Genomic DNA, 17,445 nt, shown 5'->3' on the forward strand with positions numbered 1-17,445 from the left:
CTGGACGGCGGCTGGCGGCGCTGCTGCTGGTGGACGATGGACGGCGGCTGAAGTAGAAGAGGAAGAGGAGAAAAGAAGAGGAAGAAGAGTTGAAGTTTTGAATGGATGAAGAGGAGATGATGAGGAGTGACTAGTGAGGCTGTAGAAACTAGAAAACTAGAAAGTGTCAAAATGATAGGGTATTAGCTATTAGGGTTTCTTATTTTTTTAAAAAAACTTATTTAATATTAATAATTATTAAATATAATATAATTTATAAATTATAATATAATATTTTGGTTTAAACCGAAATACCGAATTCTAAAATAATATGTACCGAAAACTGAATCGAAATATCGAAAATATAAAAAAATAAACCGAATACCGAACCGAAAACCGAAATACCGAAATCAAAATTCTGAAAAATTTCGGTTCAGTTCGATTTTTTGATTTTTCGGTGTTTATGTCCACCCCTATTGGAAACTCAGATACCATTTATTAGTTATTCCTTTCCCCCCTTATTACAATATTCCATCCCAAGGAAATTATAAATTAAAAGATCATTACTTATAATAAAAGGAAAAAGGGATGTGATAGTTGCTTTTAAAACAAAAACTAACATCTACGAAATTAATTTTTTCACTAAGGAGATTTAAAATATAAAAGATCAAAGAAATTCAATTTTTATTATATACACGTAAAAAAATAATTTAAATCTAATATTATGTATATACAATGTAATTTTTTATTAAAATCATAACTCTTTGTGGTACCCTAGCTCAACCTATTGTAGCATACATTTGAGGGCGAAGCTAGTATATTGATTACATCTAGTTCGGCAAAATCCAATAGATTTAGCACAAATCCCCATATTTATATTAAAATTTTAGTTCATAATAAATATAAATAATTAATCTCGAATTCAATAACTTATTTTTTTGAGGTGGTCAGGTGGCACTTCTATATATATATATATATATACTAATCTAAGTAGGAAAATACAAGCACTTAACTATGAGTTAGGTTTTAATACTTTAGAGGGAAAGGAATAATTGACTATGAGTTAGATTTTAATACTTTAAAGGAAAAGGAATAATTAATCAAGAATTCAATAACTTTTTTTTAGTGGTTGACACACATATATATACTATTCTATGTAGGAAAATACATTCACTTAACTATGAGTTAGGTTTAATACTTTAAAGGGAAAGGTTAGTTTACATAGATAATGCCCATAGAATACAATTACAGGATAAAAGAAAGTTTGGTAAAAGGTATAATATGATGTGTATTTTCTTATAAACAATTTATGAAAGCAATGTACTATATATGTTGAAGTCTTAAAAGAATAAAATTTATGTAATAGTTTGGTGAAAAGTCATACAACTAGGGTTTCATGATTTTAATATATGGTATGTGTTGTCATTATATTCTAAAATTTAGCAATTGCTTGATGAGATTGTCCACTTGACTTTAAATTTAAAGATTCCTAGGATATAAAGTACTTGGAATATCATTGTAAAATTCATGATATCCCATCGATTTTGTTTCTTTTTTTACTTTGTGGGGAGCATTGTAGAGTCCCTTGGCTGATGTTAAGAGGTGGAGCTAGGGGGGCAAAGAGTTTATTTATTTATAAAAAATATATGGTATATAAAAAATTATTTGACGTAAAATGTATTTTATGTATCATGTATATAGGATTTGAGAAAGAATCGCACCTTAATGCAAGTATCTGTTTAAGTTTCGTCAATTACAACATATGAAAATAAGCCAAATATAGTCGTGAATTATTCAAAATAAGATAATTTTATATTTCATTACATTTTTGTTTAGAAGTATCTTTGCCACTATGTTTTTGGCTTAAGAATATTCTTCAACTATCAAAATAGGTCAAAAAAAACAATACTTTTCTTACTAAGGTAACAATGCGATTACACAAAATCGACCGTTTACATAAATGAATCTTTTCTTTGTTACCTAACAATTGATTTATATGATACAAAAGAACTGAAGCAACAATCAAAACAAACATTATATTTAAATTAACAATACAATATAGTACAACGGGTAACAACCATCCAAACAAGGTATCTCTTTAGCGAAAATTGTAGGCGAATTATTTTTTTTATTTGAATGTCTTTAGTGAAAATTATGACCAAAAATACTAAGTTATTCTATTTTTCCTTTTTTGATTAGTATGATTTTGTCATTTATGTCTATGTATGTGAAAAGATTGGGGCCAAAAATAAAAATAATAGATAAAAGATGAGATAATAAACTTATGAATATCAAATCAAATCAAACATCTTATACAAAGGAAAGTTTAGTAAAAAAAAAGAGGAAAATAAAAAAAAAGACATAATACACATCCTAATAATGCATCTCTACCCTAATTATTCAAAATCTAACCAAAAACAAACAACAAACACTACACATATATATGTCAACATGTTTTTCAACTTTTTTTCATTTACAACAACCAAAACACAATTTTAACCTAAGTAGATCAAGACATAGGCACAATATGAGCATCATAGCATCTCACGCCCCTGCCTTTTAAAACACTGGTACAGTTTAAGTACAAAGGTACACGAAGAACATTGTAGTGAATAAGGCTAGATATACATTGTGGCTCTTGTGGTTGCTTGCACCACCACGATGGTGATTGTTATGAGCATTTGCAGCATAAATTGGTATGAAATTCGACGATCCCGAAGATCGATAGCCATCGCCATTTACTTCCCCTCCACTTCCTCTAGCACCAACAACATGAGACTCTGCACCATGGCCATATTTGTTCTTGTTACTTGTTATGATTGCATCTCCATCAATATTATGATTGTTGTTAAGTTGTTCAAATACTACAATACAAGATTTATGTGTGTTGATGAGCATATAACTTTCAATCTAGTCAGATACAGAATTTAAACCTGAATTTTTCCAATCATTTTTCATGGAACAAAATTCATTATGAAAAATACATGGTGGGAAACAGATTCTCGTTGAAATAGTGTGAAACTTGCTAATTTTTTTAAATGATATAAAAAGTAACTCGAACCTTTCGTAAACTGAACTCTCTTCTCTTTAGGTTCGCATATAGATGCACCAAGAAATAATTGGAATTTTTTTTAAAAAAATAATATCTTCCCATGTTTTCCTACTCTATCATTCATATGTAAAAAGTTAAAGAAAAAAAAAATCTCAGTTTGTTGAAATAAGGTAAATTACAAAGTTTTCCTTTCAATTAAGTAATTAAATCAAACTACAAATAGCAACATATGAACACCTTGATTTAAATTGAAAGATTTTTATAAAAAAAAAGAAAAACATAAGAGGAATTGAGAAAGTGTATAAATGAAAAAATAAATAAAAATTACCATTGGCTTGATAAAATCCACATGAAAAGTAGAAGGCCAAAAATATTAGTAATATTATTTTCTTGGTTACCATTTTTGTTGAATAAATTCAAAAACTCCCATGAAAAGAATTTTAATTTGATCTTATTCTAAATATTTCCCAGTATTTATAGCCTTTGTTTGTTGTTCTTGATTTGATTTTTTCACTTAAAAAAAAAAAGAAACTTTATTAAAGTTAGAAAAGACAATAATTTATTTTCTTTCTTTATGTGATCTTATCAAGTTATAGTAAAAAGATAAATCCATGGGCTGAATATAAGTGATACGAATCTTAGGACACGCTTTCTTGTCTCCAAAATTATTAAATTGCCTAAATTTATGATGCGTAATCGAACAATACGCGTCATATTAATTTAGACATTACCTAAGGTAGATTATTTATATTATATAAATTCGCTAATATAAAAAATATTTTTTATATTCTTTTTACGTCTTAGCTCATATTTATATTTATTTTGTACTTCTTCTATTTTAATTTATGTGTTATATATATTTAAATCTATTTTAGAAGAATAGTATATCTTCTTATTAATTTAATTTCACAGATGATCTTTCAGTTAATAATAATTATTCGATACTATTTTCTTAAGGATAACATAGATGAAGATTGAAGAACCTTTTTTTTAAAAAGGAGATAGAAGACTATTGGTTTGCGGATATAAATTGTTAGGCTGATATAAATTTAGCTAATTAATCATGTATTAGTATAATATAATAATTAAAGCACTTATAAGTATGTATGTATATCACTCGGCCAACTAATTTATCAAAAGGTGAAATGTACAGATATATTTTGTGTGTGGATATATTTTATTATATCCGACACATATTTTATAACTGAATTTATTTTATAAATTAAATGATCGAATAATTTAGACCCGTAATTATCCATATAATATAATAGGTCATGTGGGCCAAATCTTAACTATAATTCCTCTTTTTCTTTTTAGATTGGGTTTCTTTGTTTCATTTTAGCCAAACCTAAGTAATCTAAAGTTAATCACTTTCAATAAAAGTTGAACACATCAATGGTTCCTTTTTGTGTTGGAGTTGTTGATGGGAATTTATTAGATTTTTTTTGTTAAAAAAATAAATTATATATACATGTCAGATTTTTTTAAAAAAATAAAAATAAAATAATAATAATAATATATAGTCATTATTGATTCAATGTAGAAAAAGATTTTGTTTCTAGTACTTAGTGAAAACATACAATATATACGCTTAAAAGATTTTCTTAACTGGTTAATTAAGACATAAAATGAAATAGAAAAAGTAATATCTATTAACGTGTAAGTTTTTATCATTTAATTCTACCCCATCCCCAACCTCAACCCCAGCCCGCCCCACCCCTCTCTATTTTTATTTAAACTACTATAATGTATTAATATGATTTGATGAAAATATCGCATATTAAAATTTGAAAGCTTTTAATTTTAGAATANATATATATATATATATAAATATAAACTAAAGTTACTAAATTCGACGAATATAACAAATATAAAGTCTATTTCTACCTTAAGCAGCCATATTATTCACGTACATGTATAACTACTAATGCATGATAACAAATATGTCATTTTCCATTTAATATATTAGTATTATTATGAAAAGATTAAATATTAGAGAAAAAAATATTTACAAGTGCTGACAAAATTCAATTTGGTCCTGTAACGTGATTCGTTTGTCATTTACAAAACAATATTTTTCAATTATTGTCACTATATATCATGTGAGAAAACATGACCCATATGCCCTTGAATCTTCTTCTCTTTTTAACATATTCCCATTTTTTTCTTCTTCTTCTCTCATTATATTCATCAAAAACTCATATTGAAATTTAAAGTAAACTATGTCTTCACAGTCTCATCTAGATGAGAATCAGGTCTGTGCAGATATTGATCATCAAACCCTAGTTCAAGATAACGAACATGTTATAAAATCTCCGGAGACCTTGTTAGATCTACCTCCGGAGTCTTTTTGGATCCCAAAAGACTCGGAACAAGATTGGTTCGATGAAAATGCAACGATACAACGTAAGACATCGATGAAATTAGGGTTTTTTGGAAAGTCCAATGATCATCATTCGAAATCATTCTCTCATCGTTCTTTGAATCATCATCATCAAAATCCAAAATCTTCATCTCTATTTGCTCTTCCAAAGTCTCATAAAACTAGCTCGACCGACTTAAGTCTCCGGCAAGGCAAGCAACCGAGACGTTTATTCCGAAGCCGGTCTGAACCGGGTAGGAAGGGTTCAACTAATGTAAGTGAACCGGGTTCACCTAAAGTTTCTTGTACTGGAAGAGTTAGGTCAAAGAAAGACAGAGGTGTAAGAACCGGGTTTTGGAAAAAGTTAAGAACTATTTTTAAGATCCGGTCCAGAGCAAAAAGTGTGGCTAATGTAAATGTTGAACCGGCCGGTTCGGTTGGCGTGAACCGGTCGGAGACAATTGACCGGTCAAAGTCATAGAGCGGCAGCTTATTGGGCTTTACACGTAAGCTTAATGGGCCCACTTGTTTGTCAGGTTACGCCGTGATTTGAGGCCCAATAGGCCCATTACAAGGACTATAAATAGATATACGGGTCCCACCATTTTGAAATTTTCTAAATTCTTTAAATTTTGTGAAATATATATATATATAATATATTCAATTTCGAGTTGCTTTGCATTTTGAATTAGTACTCATTATTTTGAGAAAAAAGGATAATCCACTTGTTTATACTAATGATTTGATGTATGACTTTTCTACTTTCTTCAAATTTAATATTAAAAATAGTACTCCATTATGTATGTATAGGGTTCGTGGAAAGGTTCAAATATATCCCTATATTTTTTGGAAAATGAATAAACATACGATCTGAATTATCGTATATGGTATGCATATATCTTTAGTCATACTTCTGAAATATTGATGTCTATGTCATTGAAAAACTAAAGCACATATGCCCTTTATACTAATAGACATACACGCGTCATAATTTTATTTAACGATCCGATACTTATTAAATATCGGATCAACGGATAAGACTGTGTCATGTGCCCTTATTTAGTCTTCCGTTAAAATGAAGGACATATATGATCTAGTTTTTGGATGATAGGAGCATCAATGTTCTAAAAGTATGACAAAAGGTATTTGCGTATCATTTACGATAATTCAGAGGTATATTTATCCATTTTCAAATATTTAATAACAGTGGACAATTGTTGGTGGCATGGGTCTATCGAATTTTTTTATTTTTTGTTACATGTTTTATTTATTTATTTTATCATATTATTTGCTATTACATGACTTTAAATTTCATTATTGTATTTCCTTTCAAATTGTTTTTTGATATATGTCATTATTTAGCTGAGGTCCGAAACAACATATCTATTTTTTCATCAATTTCAACTTTTGCTTATAAAATCCACCAAGTATATTATTATTATTATTATTATTATTATTGTCATCCACATCTTAGGTGGAAAATATTTTAGAAGAAAGATGATAAAAAAGCCTCTTATGATACGATAGGTAAACAAAAACATATATTTCAAACCTTTTTTTATTTCATTTTCACAATTTATGAATTATATATTCAACTTTTGTTTTTAATTTTTAATTTAATACAGATTGATTTAAGATATAGGGTAATAATCCACTTGTTTATACGAATTGTTTGATAATGGCTTTCCACTTTCTGCCCATTTAATATTAAAAAATAACATTATATATGTATAGGTTGTTAGTGCAAAAGTAGCCAATGTTGAATTATGAGAAATAATAATGACTTTAGATTTGACTATAATAAAATTATTATGATCGTAAAACTAAACGTGGATATAGAAATGATTGTAAAAATAAACGTGAAAAGCTTCAGAAAATAGAAATGATTCTATAAGAATAAAAGTAGTGCTTCTAACTCATTAACCATTTTCGAATTTGAAGAGTGAAACTTTTTTAATTCATTTAATTACAATTTTTATTAAATTTAGATAAGATAATCGAGATTTATAAATATATCCAAACATCATTATAATTTTTTTCAAAGAAGAAAAAAATTAAAAATTTGTGTAACTTATTCTACAAATCATCATTATAAAATCAAATCTCTACGAGACCCATCAAAAATTTTTCCAGCTTGCTATTGATATGAAAAGAGTTGGTGGACCACATAGAGCCTAAAATTTCTTTGATTTCAAACTCATAATGAAAAAAGATCAACTTTCATGTAGCACACTAGGTGCTAATCACTTAATGCATCGATAATTTTAATAATTATATATTTTATTTGAGTTAATTTTAGATATATTATATTTGGCTTTAATAATAGTGTACTTGCCTTAAAATATAATATATCTAACGAATATATTTTGTCATCTTTTTGCGCTCATTTCTCTTCCTCCCTCGTCCGTCTATTTCTTTGTATTTGTGTATCACAAAACCATATGTTTGTGTACCTAGTATCAAATATATACTAATGTGTCTATATATGTTAATTTTATTCAATGTATCAATGTTAATTTCATGTATCCAACATAAAAATATAATGATATATCTAGTATATCTATACATTGTATTCACTATTGATTGTAAAAGGGCATTAATGTATCCAATGTATATTAATATTTCCCTCTAAATATTAGTGTATTTGTCTTAAAATACAATATATCTAGCAAATACATCTTCTTTTCTTGTTACGCTCACTTCTCTTCCTTCCTCGTCCGTTTTTTCATTGTGTTTGTATTTCACAAAATCATATTTTTGTATATCTAGTATCAAATATATATATATATATATATATATAATGAAATTGAATTATTTTGTCAAATCTGTATTTACTGGATTTAAATAATTAACTCAATTACAATTAACCAATAATATTAATTTTTCCTTTTTGCGCTCACTTCTCTTCCTCCCTCGTCCATCTATTTCTTTGTATTGTATTTCACAAAATCATATTTTTGTATATCTAGTATCATATATATATATATATATATATATATATATATAATAAAATTGAATTATTTTGTGAATCTGGATTTACTGGACTTAAATAATTATTATCAATTTAAACCAATATATTATTTCAATGAATCATTTTGAAGAAAGCCAATACACTCTGTTTCTTATTTTTGCCTATTCCTGAAGCAAGTATTTTCTTCTTTCTAAAATACCATAGAAGACACGAAACGAGAGTTCACTGATCAAACAAGCACTCAATGAACTTCTTCTTCTTTGTGCGTATGAATCACACAGTCTGATTTCGGATACGAAATGCAGGTCAGTAAATAACCTTTCTCAATCTGTTCATCGTCGAGGAATGCACCTTCGGATTGATCAACTGAACCCGAAGCTAACTGTGCTGCACAAGTGCAGCACGAGCCGGCCCTGCACGAATAAGGCAGCTCTAAACCAGCTTCCTCTGCTGCATCGAGGATGTACTCATCATCCGAGACTTCAATTTCCTTTTCATTGCCATCACGACTTATGATTTTGACTTTGTGTGTTGCCATTGTAATGAATTTGAACGAAGGCGGAGATTTCAATCCAAATGTTTTGGAAATAGAAGAACAGAGTGGTTTGGTAAAGACGATCGATTTCATTGATGGTGTAGCCTTGAGCAAGGAAGACGAAGGAAGGGCTATACTCGACATGTTATACCTGCGAGATACGTAACGAGATCAAAATTAAACTAATTCGCGCTAAAAACACATGAGATATGTTGGATACATCCTAACAAACAGAGTCATAAGATTGGTATTTCAAATTTTTGTTTCTTCAACCGCATTGATTTGACCTCGAATTCAAAAGGAGTTCAGATTCTTCAAAAATATTGTTACATTATAACAATTTTTCGAAAAAGTAATACTACTTTTTGGAGGATATGATAGATATTTCTAAAAGTACGAGCAACATAAGTTTCGATTCAACAATGAATGTTCTTTGCATTCGAAAAAACATACTACTTATGCCACAATTCACTACAAACACTTGTGTATTGACAATCAACAAGCAAAGGACAACAAAGAAAGAATAAGGTAACGCAAGATCAAAGAAGGGAAAAAAAGACAACACAATCCTTTAAACTATATTTTACGTGGTGATCGGGAAAAGCGAAATCATGATTTGGCCTTATGTACTGACATGGAGCCACGACTAAATTCAATTAGTTGCAGTGATATACACGATAAAAAAAATCTTGACTCGAATATCAACTCTAGCTATTCTACTTTCAATCAATAATAACAGTAACTACACACCGCTAAAAGTGCTTCAAGCTTAATCAGAAGTCTTGAACTCGATCCCAGATACGGAAAAAAATTTATCATTTTAGGAGCACCACTCTGAATGAATCTTGCAGCGCGATTTAAATTTAGTCGGAGCTCCAATATGTGTTTCAAAAACCAAATGGAAAACAAAAGATATTAACTACGTCTTAATTCGAAACAAGTTTGAAATCAACTAAATAATTACTCCTCGTTCCCTTTAAGTTACTCAAGTTATCATCACACCAAATAAAAATAAATGATCCAGTTTTCAAATTGAGTTTTCTTTTACCAAGAATAATCCTAATTTGATTAATCTAAACATTCAACAAACTAATAATGTATTTTTGAGAAACAAATAACTCCAAGTAATTAATCAAAAGAAAACAGTACTCTATATATATTGAGAAAGAAGGATATAATTAACTTACTGAATTAGAAGATCTGAATTTTGAACTTGAAAAAATTTGCAGAATTTAATTAATAAAAGACCAAATAAATAGTGCTACACAGTGTGCTCACAAAATATATTTGTCATAATGTGGTGCTTTATATAGAAAAAATAAATTAAGCAGAGGGGGAAAACAATTAGGATACATGCCCTTGACTTTATTTTCTTGTCCTTTCAACCCTCTATAAGGACATATTTAGGTTCTCTATTAGGACAAATCAAGTTTTTGACAATTGTTTTTTTTTATAATGTGATAATAGAACATCATCATTAATATAAATTATTACTAAGTATTTATTTATTTTTACAAATTTTAAAAAATTATACTTCAAATGATCACATGATGTACAATTTTTTTGGAACTTTTTGAAATATATTTGAATTTTTGACCGAAATATTGTAACAATATCGAACTTTGAAAATAACTGTTTACCCTATACTATTTAATAGTATATTCTAAAGGTATATATGTGCCCATGTGGACGTAAAAGTTATTGCACAATTATAAATAGTAATACATCCACGTAAGCATATATATTCTTTTAAAATACACAATTAAATAGTACAGAGTAAATGATCCTCAAAATTAAAATATTTTCAAACTATTTTTTCTTAAATTTATATATGAATAAGTGACTTTTTACTAGATGTCAATATTGGCTAGCTCATCCAATCCGGGCTAACTCATACAGACTTCGACATTTCACGGGTCAGGCGGGGCTAGCCCATTTTTTGTGTGGGCCAGAGAACGACCGGCCCAACCCACAAGTACGTGGGCTACAGGCTTGCCGGGTCAGCCCACTTTTTTTAAAAAATATATTATTTTTAGAATTATTAAATTAAATTATAAATTATAATTTATAAATATTATCATAAATATCGACAAAATAATATTATTAATGTTACTACTTTTAATGAAATTCACAAATAAAATTATCTTTATAATATTTATTAAGTTTTTTTCAAGTAAATGTATAAATATCTAAATAGAAATATTAATCTAATTGTTTTGAGTTTGGACTCTATTTAATTTTAAACTTTAATATTATATTATATTATATTATATTTTTTAATTAATTTTTATTGGCCAACATGCCGGCCCTACCGATATTTATTAAGCCCCACAAATCAGCAGATTTATTCAGGCCGGGCTAAAAAGCCTTTTTTAAAAATGGACTCCAAAAATCGTAGCCCAACCCTATTAAATTTCGGATTAGGCCAGATCAGCCTAATAGACCTAGCCCATATTGACAGCTACCGAATAACCTTTTACTAACTAAACAATACTACTAATTCATCCTTTTAAATTTATAATGTATATTAACTTTTACAAGCACTTGAAAGTAAGTTTTATTAAAAAAACAATTAATTCTGTTGTGATGGGGAATGACATATATACCATTAGTAGACATAATGAGGCAGAAATTATTTGGCGCAGATGGGACGTAAAACTATATACTATATAAAATTGTGGGAATATAATATACTATTTTTATATAATAAAATAATTATAAGAGGTGGAATCAGCCAAGTTGGTAAGTAAATTCATTGAATGAGACAAAGAAATGAAATGTTGTGGAAAGATACATTAGTTTATGGACTTTTAAATTCATAGTTTATTCTATTGTACATAAAATGTAGAATAAATTTAATTTTCAAAATAGGAGTATCTAAAATTATTATCCTGAATTATTATTATTAAAATTCGATAGTTGCTCTTTATTTTATATGAGATAAACTATACAAAAGTTTTGGTTTACAAATAATATCTTTTTAAATTAATATCTTTGATCAAGTATGAAATAAATTTAATTTCAATACGAAGATAACCGTTGACTTGTGTCTTTTATATTTCATATTCCTAATTACTTGTTATTTTTTTAAGTTGTATATCTAATTATTTATTTATTTTAATAAATTAAAAAAAAAGATAAACTTTTTTTACATATTATACCTTCAATTAATTTTACTTTGAAAAAAGATAGAATTTCTTGAAAAATTTAACTTTCATCAACTTTATGACTAATAGAAGTAAAATGATACAAAATATATATATATCCAAAATTGGAGGGCATAGATATCAACTGAAGCTAAGTTAAATGACACATTAATTAATATATTATGTCTCTTATATATATATATATGTATATGTTTGTGAACACCAAAAAAATTATACAAGTTTAAGTATATGTTTGTGAACACCCAAAACCGAAGGACATAGATGTTAGCTGCAGTCAAGTTGAAGGGCACGTTAATGTATCATATCTTATATATAGAAGAGGACACATTTATGTTTAATGCCTATAACAATCTCTTCATATCAAATTATAATACCAAATTACATATTCAAAAACTAATTCTATCTCATATTATAATGACATTTACACATAAACATATTATTTAACTCGACTCTTTAATTTTAAACACACAAGGATATAAACTTAAACTTGTATACGTATATGCAAATTTCAAAAATTACACGCTTAAGCAGCTAAAAGTCGACCGACATGTTTATACAATTGAAACCTAAAACTATAGTCATGTTAACTAATTAACTAATACATGTTTGTTTATCCGCCCCCAAAAAAGTAACTATCTTGAAAGTGGCTATTTTGTTAATGTTATCCATAAATGAAGGCCCATCTATCCATTTCATAACAAACCCATAAACTCCCAATCGGGTCAAGCCCAAAATCCATTTACAGTATACAGCCAATTAGGTCATCTTCTTCTTCACCAGATTACTGTAAATTGAGAAATTTTCAGAAATGAGAAAGCAAGTGTTAACGTTGACGGAAGCTGCGGCTTCCAGAGTAAGGCAGCTGTTGGAACAGCGTCAGCGTTCTTTCCTGAAGCTTGGTGTCAAATCTCGCGGCTGTAACGGGTTGTCTTATACACTCAATTATGCAGGTTTTCCCTTTTTTACATTATGTTTTTATGAATTTTTCATTATTTTTGTGTTTATTAGAGATTCTAAAATTGATCCTAAACGCGAATTGTAATTTGTAAATATAGGTTTAATTTAATGATTCATGATTGGTAAATGCTGAGATGGAGTTAGGATTTTGAGTTTATGGATTGTGAACTTTTGGAAATGATAGTTTACTGGATTGATACATGTTAAGTAGATTTTTAAATGGAAATACTCATATGGGCAAAGTTATTGGGTTCTGCTGAACTTGTAGATAAGATTGTAGCTCCGCCCTTGCGGCGCCATGGTAGGTAGGGTAGGGACTGTAGAAGAAGGTTGGCAATGATGAATTTGTTTAGGAATGATTTATAGAATGTTTTGTATGATGGAAATTTTTTGCTATACTGTTACCAATTTTGGGTGTATGGTTTTGCTCTTTGTGTTGTTGGTATTTCGTACCCTCTTTGGGAAATTTCATTTTGAGAAAAGAAAATTGGTTTTAGATAGCATGACATAGTGATTTCTTCCTATATATTCTAGTCTTGGTTGATACATTAACTTTAAAACTTGTTGCTAGTGGGAGGTGACATGTACCCCGTTGAATGCGAGATGGAGAGGGGAAGAAGTGGTGTTACGAGAGAGTTTGAAATATTTTTCTTATATTTTGGTTTTAAGGTGATTTATGAAGTTGCTTGCAAATACAAAAAACGATAGTCATTTTAGCACAAATATCTTTTGCTTTACAACAGCCGTAATCATGATTAATTTCTTTATCAACTATCAGAAATTAATACGTCGGTAGCAAATAGATTGCATAAAATCTACCCCTCTGCCCCAAGTTGTATAGAGCTCTCTCCATTTATGAGGTCCAAATGCTTGAACCATTCAAATAATATACGTATTATTTACACAACGTACACTAATTTTCAAGAAAGTTCATATTACCATGTATTTCTTTTTTTCTAACTTTGATGTGATATTCTCCACATTAAACTCAACCATACCTACTATTTATAAATACACACTAACATTGTAAATGCCGTGTCTGGTTAATTAATGTCAAAAACAAATGGTAAGAAGGGAGTATTTTCCTTGACAGATTAAACAATACAGAGTCAACAAAAATGATGAAATAACTTTCTCTCAGCTTGCTCATTTGCCTAATTTAAGACCTCTGCCACCAATTTTGCCTAACATAATGGACTGATGACTTTGAAAATTGAAGATTGATCCAAAAAGAATGGTTTGGAAAATGAATACCATATTCCACTCTTTTGCCATCCTTCCAGATTTTCTTTTTGACTGTTTAATTATCTGCATCTGCTAAATAAGAAATGACTTGTATCCGCAGCCCAGGGCTATGTTCTAGTGATAAGGGTTTACCTCATAATGTGTGAGTTAGGTGCATGTTACGGGTCTGAACCATATTGTAGACAAAGGCTAGGTACTTGAGCAGAGAAGGGAGGAGTGAGAACACTACCCATTGAATTTCGAACCTTGAGCCATTAGCCCTAGGGGATTCCTCGGTTATCAAAAAAGAAATATCTTTCATCTGTTTCTGGCATAATTTGAGCTGCACTTAATGTATAATTGGTCTACTGATGATTTAATCTTATTCAAACCGCTCATCAAATGTGTGCGTTCAGGCACGTCGAAGGTGTAATGATGGAGTTTACAATAATAGTCTACATTTACTTCGTGCTCTAAGTTCAAGACCCTGCTATCAACATTTGCATAGAGCTAGTTCAACTGATTTATACAAGCATGTCCCTAAAGATTATTCTGCCGATTAATCATAATTAATTACCTTTTAGAACTTGCCTATCTTTTGCTTTATAACTGGTCTACCCTCTGTGAAATGTCTTAAAGAAAAGTTAATCATCTTTGAAATTTCTTAAAAGTAAAAGTAAACCATATGTGAGATTTATCAAAGAAAAAGTAAATCATACATGAAATTTCTTCTGTCACTTGCCATTGATTTACCTTGCTTGTACAGACGATAAAGGAAAATTTGACGAGTTGATTGAGGACAAGGGAGTGAAGATACTGATCGATCCAAAGGCACTTATGCATGTTATAGGTACCGAGATGGATTTTGTTGATGATAAACTCAGGTATGAGATGGTATTTCTGCTTTATATTGTACTAGTATAATTATAGACTTATAGTCCATATGTCATTTATTCATGGTGCTACTGTTGCATTTGTAATCTTTTTCTTATGGTCACTCTTATAATCTTATTCTTAGTGCTTCCAAATCACAGGTGTCAGTACCACTATAAGTATAAGCTAAGATTAAACCAAGTTTAACTTTCTAGTTTTTTCAGTACCGTCTCATGTCATGACATCAAGTATCTCTATGAACTAATAGCAAAGCAAGTTAGTTCTTTAGTTTCTCAGTATGAATATGACATAACTTTGATATTTAGTAGGCTGAAGTGAGCTGCAGTCTTTTCTTCTTTCCCTGCAGAGACGAGCTTCTTTTTGTTATTCTGCTGAATCTTTCAGTTGCTTTTAAATTAACTTGAGAAGTAGGATTTTGCCCAGATAACCTTTGCGACTTGTGTTGTAACTTTCTCTAGATTAGCCTATCATGTACTTTCAGGACTCCACCTTAAGGAAAAATAAGGTGTAACAGAAAAGCAATTACATTACTGATTCTCGTTTGCTTGTCATGTCTAGCTATAGTGCAGTCTCTCGACTCTCTTTACTTTCTCTCGTCTCATTGTCTGTGGTTCCTATGGATGAGTATAAGAATATATTCTTTCAAATTATACAGACTTCACCCATGATTCATGTCTTCCCTTTTTAAAATGAGAGGAATATGAACTTCATATACTGATTAGCGAGATTGAGTCAAAAAACTATATAGTTTTGTCCTCTTTGTCCTTGTAAAACTGATCCACCATATTTTAACTGCGTGAATTCTAGTAGCACTAACTTGCATCAGCCTGTTGCACTCCAATATATTGCTATTCATTAACATGGTTTATCGTTATATTTGTCTCATAAGCATCAAAACTGAAATACTTGATTTCATGAACAGATCTGAGTTCATATTTGTCAATCCAAATGCAACTGGACAATGTGGTTGTGGAGAATCTTTCATGACAACAACTAGCTCAGAAGCTGCTAAGTTGCGCGGCAAGTCTAGCTGATATCTTATTATGTACTCATATTATGTACGTTAGTCGTTATATATACACACTTACAAGTGTGAGTATATACTATATAGTCGATCTGTAGTAACAAATCAACGATGTTAGCAGTCAGAAACAGAAGGTTTTGTTATTTTTTTCTCCTTTTTGCACAAATCTTATGTACATCAACTGTTGTAAAGAATAAGATTTTCTTTGCCATGGAAAGGTGAAAGTAGAAAAATGAAAATCGAACTATATATATATATGCTTTAGTTAAATATCAGTTATTCCAGGAAAGGTTACATTCAATTATGACCATTGAATTGAAATTGTAAACATTCAGTAACAACTATTGAAATCACATTATATTATTGTCTGAGGTATGTAAATTCTTATTGGATATTTAATGTTATCTTAATATAAATTTGACGGAATGACTTGGGAGACCCTTATATTTGACTCTGTTTGTCTCTTTTGTAAGTTGTATTCTTCTACTTGCAATTTTGTCATCTAAACCATTAAACTAACCAAAACACGATATATTAGACTATTTAAACATCCTATACGGGTGCATGTAGTACACTCATATTCACGTAGATCCATATCATTTTTAATGACACGTAAAAAATTAAATATTAAATACATAAAATCAAATAAAAAGCATACTTCTGCTGTCTGCATATGCTCGAAATTTTGAACATTACTTTCTTCATTTTTGCTCTCGAATTGAGCACAAAATTCATGTCAAATGGGTGGAGTTCTTATTTATTTGACTTTAATTTTACATTATTGGTTTATAAACACAAACCCAACAATCTCTATACAATTTTAAATTTATTTCATAAATTCGCGAAACTCATTTGTTATTCTTGAAGCTTCATCAAGCTTATCAATAATTGAAATGAATTTAAGAAATTTGGTTGGGGTTTGTGGATGGAGAGAGAGGTGCAACGAGAGGCTACTTTCAAGTGGAAAGACCCTAAATGAAAAGTTACATTACAATCCTTCATAATATCACATTTTTACATTTTTTCATCATTTTTATTAATATTTACTGACTTAATAAAATTCTCACATCATAAATATTGAAGTAAATTTCAATATAACCATTTTATACAACGTATAATACAAATTAAACTGGGTTGCATTTAAATCTGACTAGGATTTTTTTCTTTCTTTTGCATTATCTTTTCCTAGGTGGACAAGGAAGCATTTTATGTGTTCGTTATTATAAGTGGACAAATATATCTCAAATCTAATATAAAAATTGTGTGGAATATTCTATTAA

At 29.2% G+C, this 17,445-nt stretch overlaps 4 protein-coding genes across 4 annotated transcripts; 2 read left to right on the top strand and 2 right to left on the bottom strand.

The window, feature by feature from the left end:
* Positions 1-2,388: 2,388 nt before the first annotated feature.
* LOC107004101 lies at positions 2,389-3,484 on the bottom strand. The gene is made up of 2 exons (XM_015202334.2): positions 3,360-3,484; positions 2,389-2,843 (listed from the first exon to the last, which is right to left on the bottom strand). Exons 1-2 carry the CDS (start codon positions 3,430-3,432, stop codon positions 2,557-2,559), a joined length of 360 nt encoding a protein of 119 aa, XP_015057820.1. The 5' UTR covers positions 3,433-3,484; the 3' UTR covers positions 2,389-2,556.
* Positions 3,485-5,144: 1,660 nt separating this feature from the next.
* Positions 5,145-6,074, top strand: LOC107004100. Its single transcript, XM_015202333.2, has one exon. The coding sequence runs from the start codon at positions 5,254-5,256 to the stop codon at positions 5,872-5,874; it is 621 nt and encodes a 206-aa protein (XP_015057819.1). The 5' UTR covers positions 5,145-5,253; the 3' UTR covers positions 5,875-6,074.
* A 2,364-nt stretch (positions 6,075-8,438) lies between these two features.
* LOC107004460 (ferredoxin, root R-B2-like) lies at positions 8,439-10,254 on the bottom strand. The gene is made up of 2 exons (XM_015202656.2): positions 10,087-10,254; positions 8,439-9,050 (listed from the first exon to the last, which is right to left on the bottom strand). The coding sequence occupies exon 2, from the start codon at positions 9,041-9,043 to the stop codon at positions 8,606-8,608; it is 438 nt and encodes a 145-aa protein (XP_015058142.1). The 5' UTR covers positions 9,044-9,050; positions 10,087-10,254; the 3' UTR covers positions 8,439-8,605.
* Positions 10,255-12,824: 2,570 nt separating this feature from the next.
* Positions 12,825-16,420, top strand: LOC107004461 (iron-sulfur assembly protein IscA-like 1, mitochondrial). Its single transcript, XM_015202657.2, has 3 exons — positions 12,825-13,016; positions 15,014-15,131; positions 16,064-16,420. The coding sequence occupies exons 1-3, from the start codon at positions 12,875-12,877 to the stop codon at positions 16,173-16,175; spliced, it is 372 nt and encodes a 123-aa protein (XP_015058143.1). The 5' UTR covers positions 12,825-12,874; the 3' UTR covers positions 16,176-16,420.
* The last annotated feature ends 1,025 nt before the right edge of the window (positions 16,421-17,445 follow it).

This window comes from Solanum pennellii, chromosome 11 (genome assembly GCF_001406875.1).
Source record: "Solanum pennellii chromosome 11, SPENNV200".
NCBI classification, from domain to species: domain Eukaryota; kingdom Viridiplantae; phylum Streptophyta; class Magnoliopsida; order Solanales; family Solanaceae; genus Solanum; species Solanum pennellii.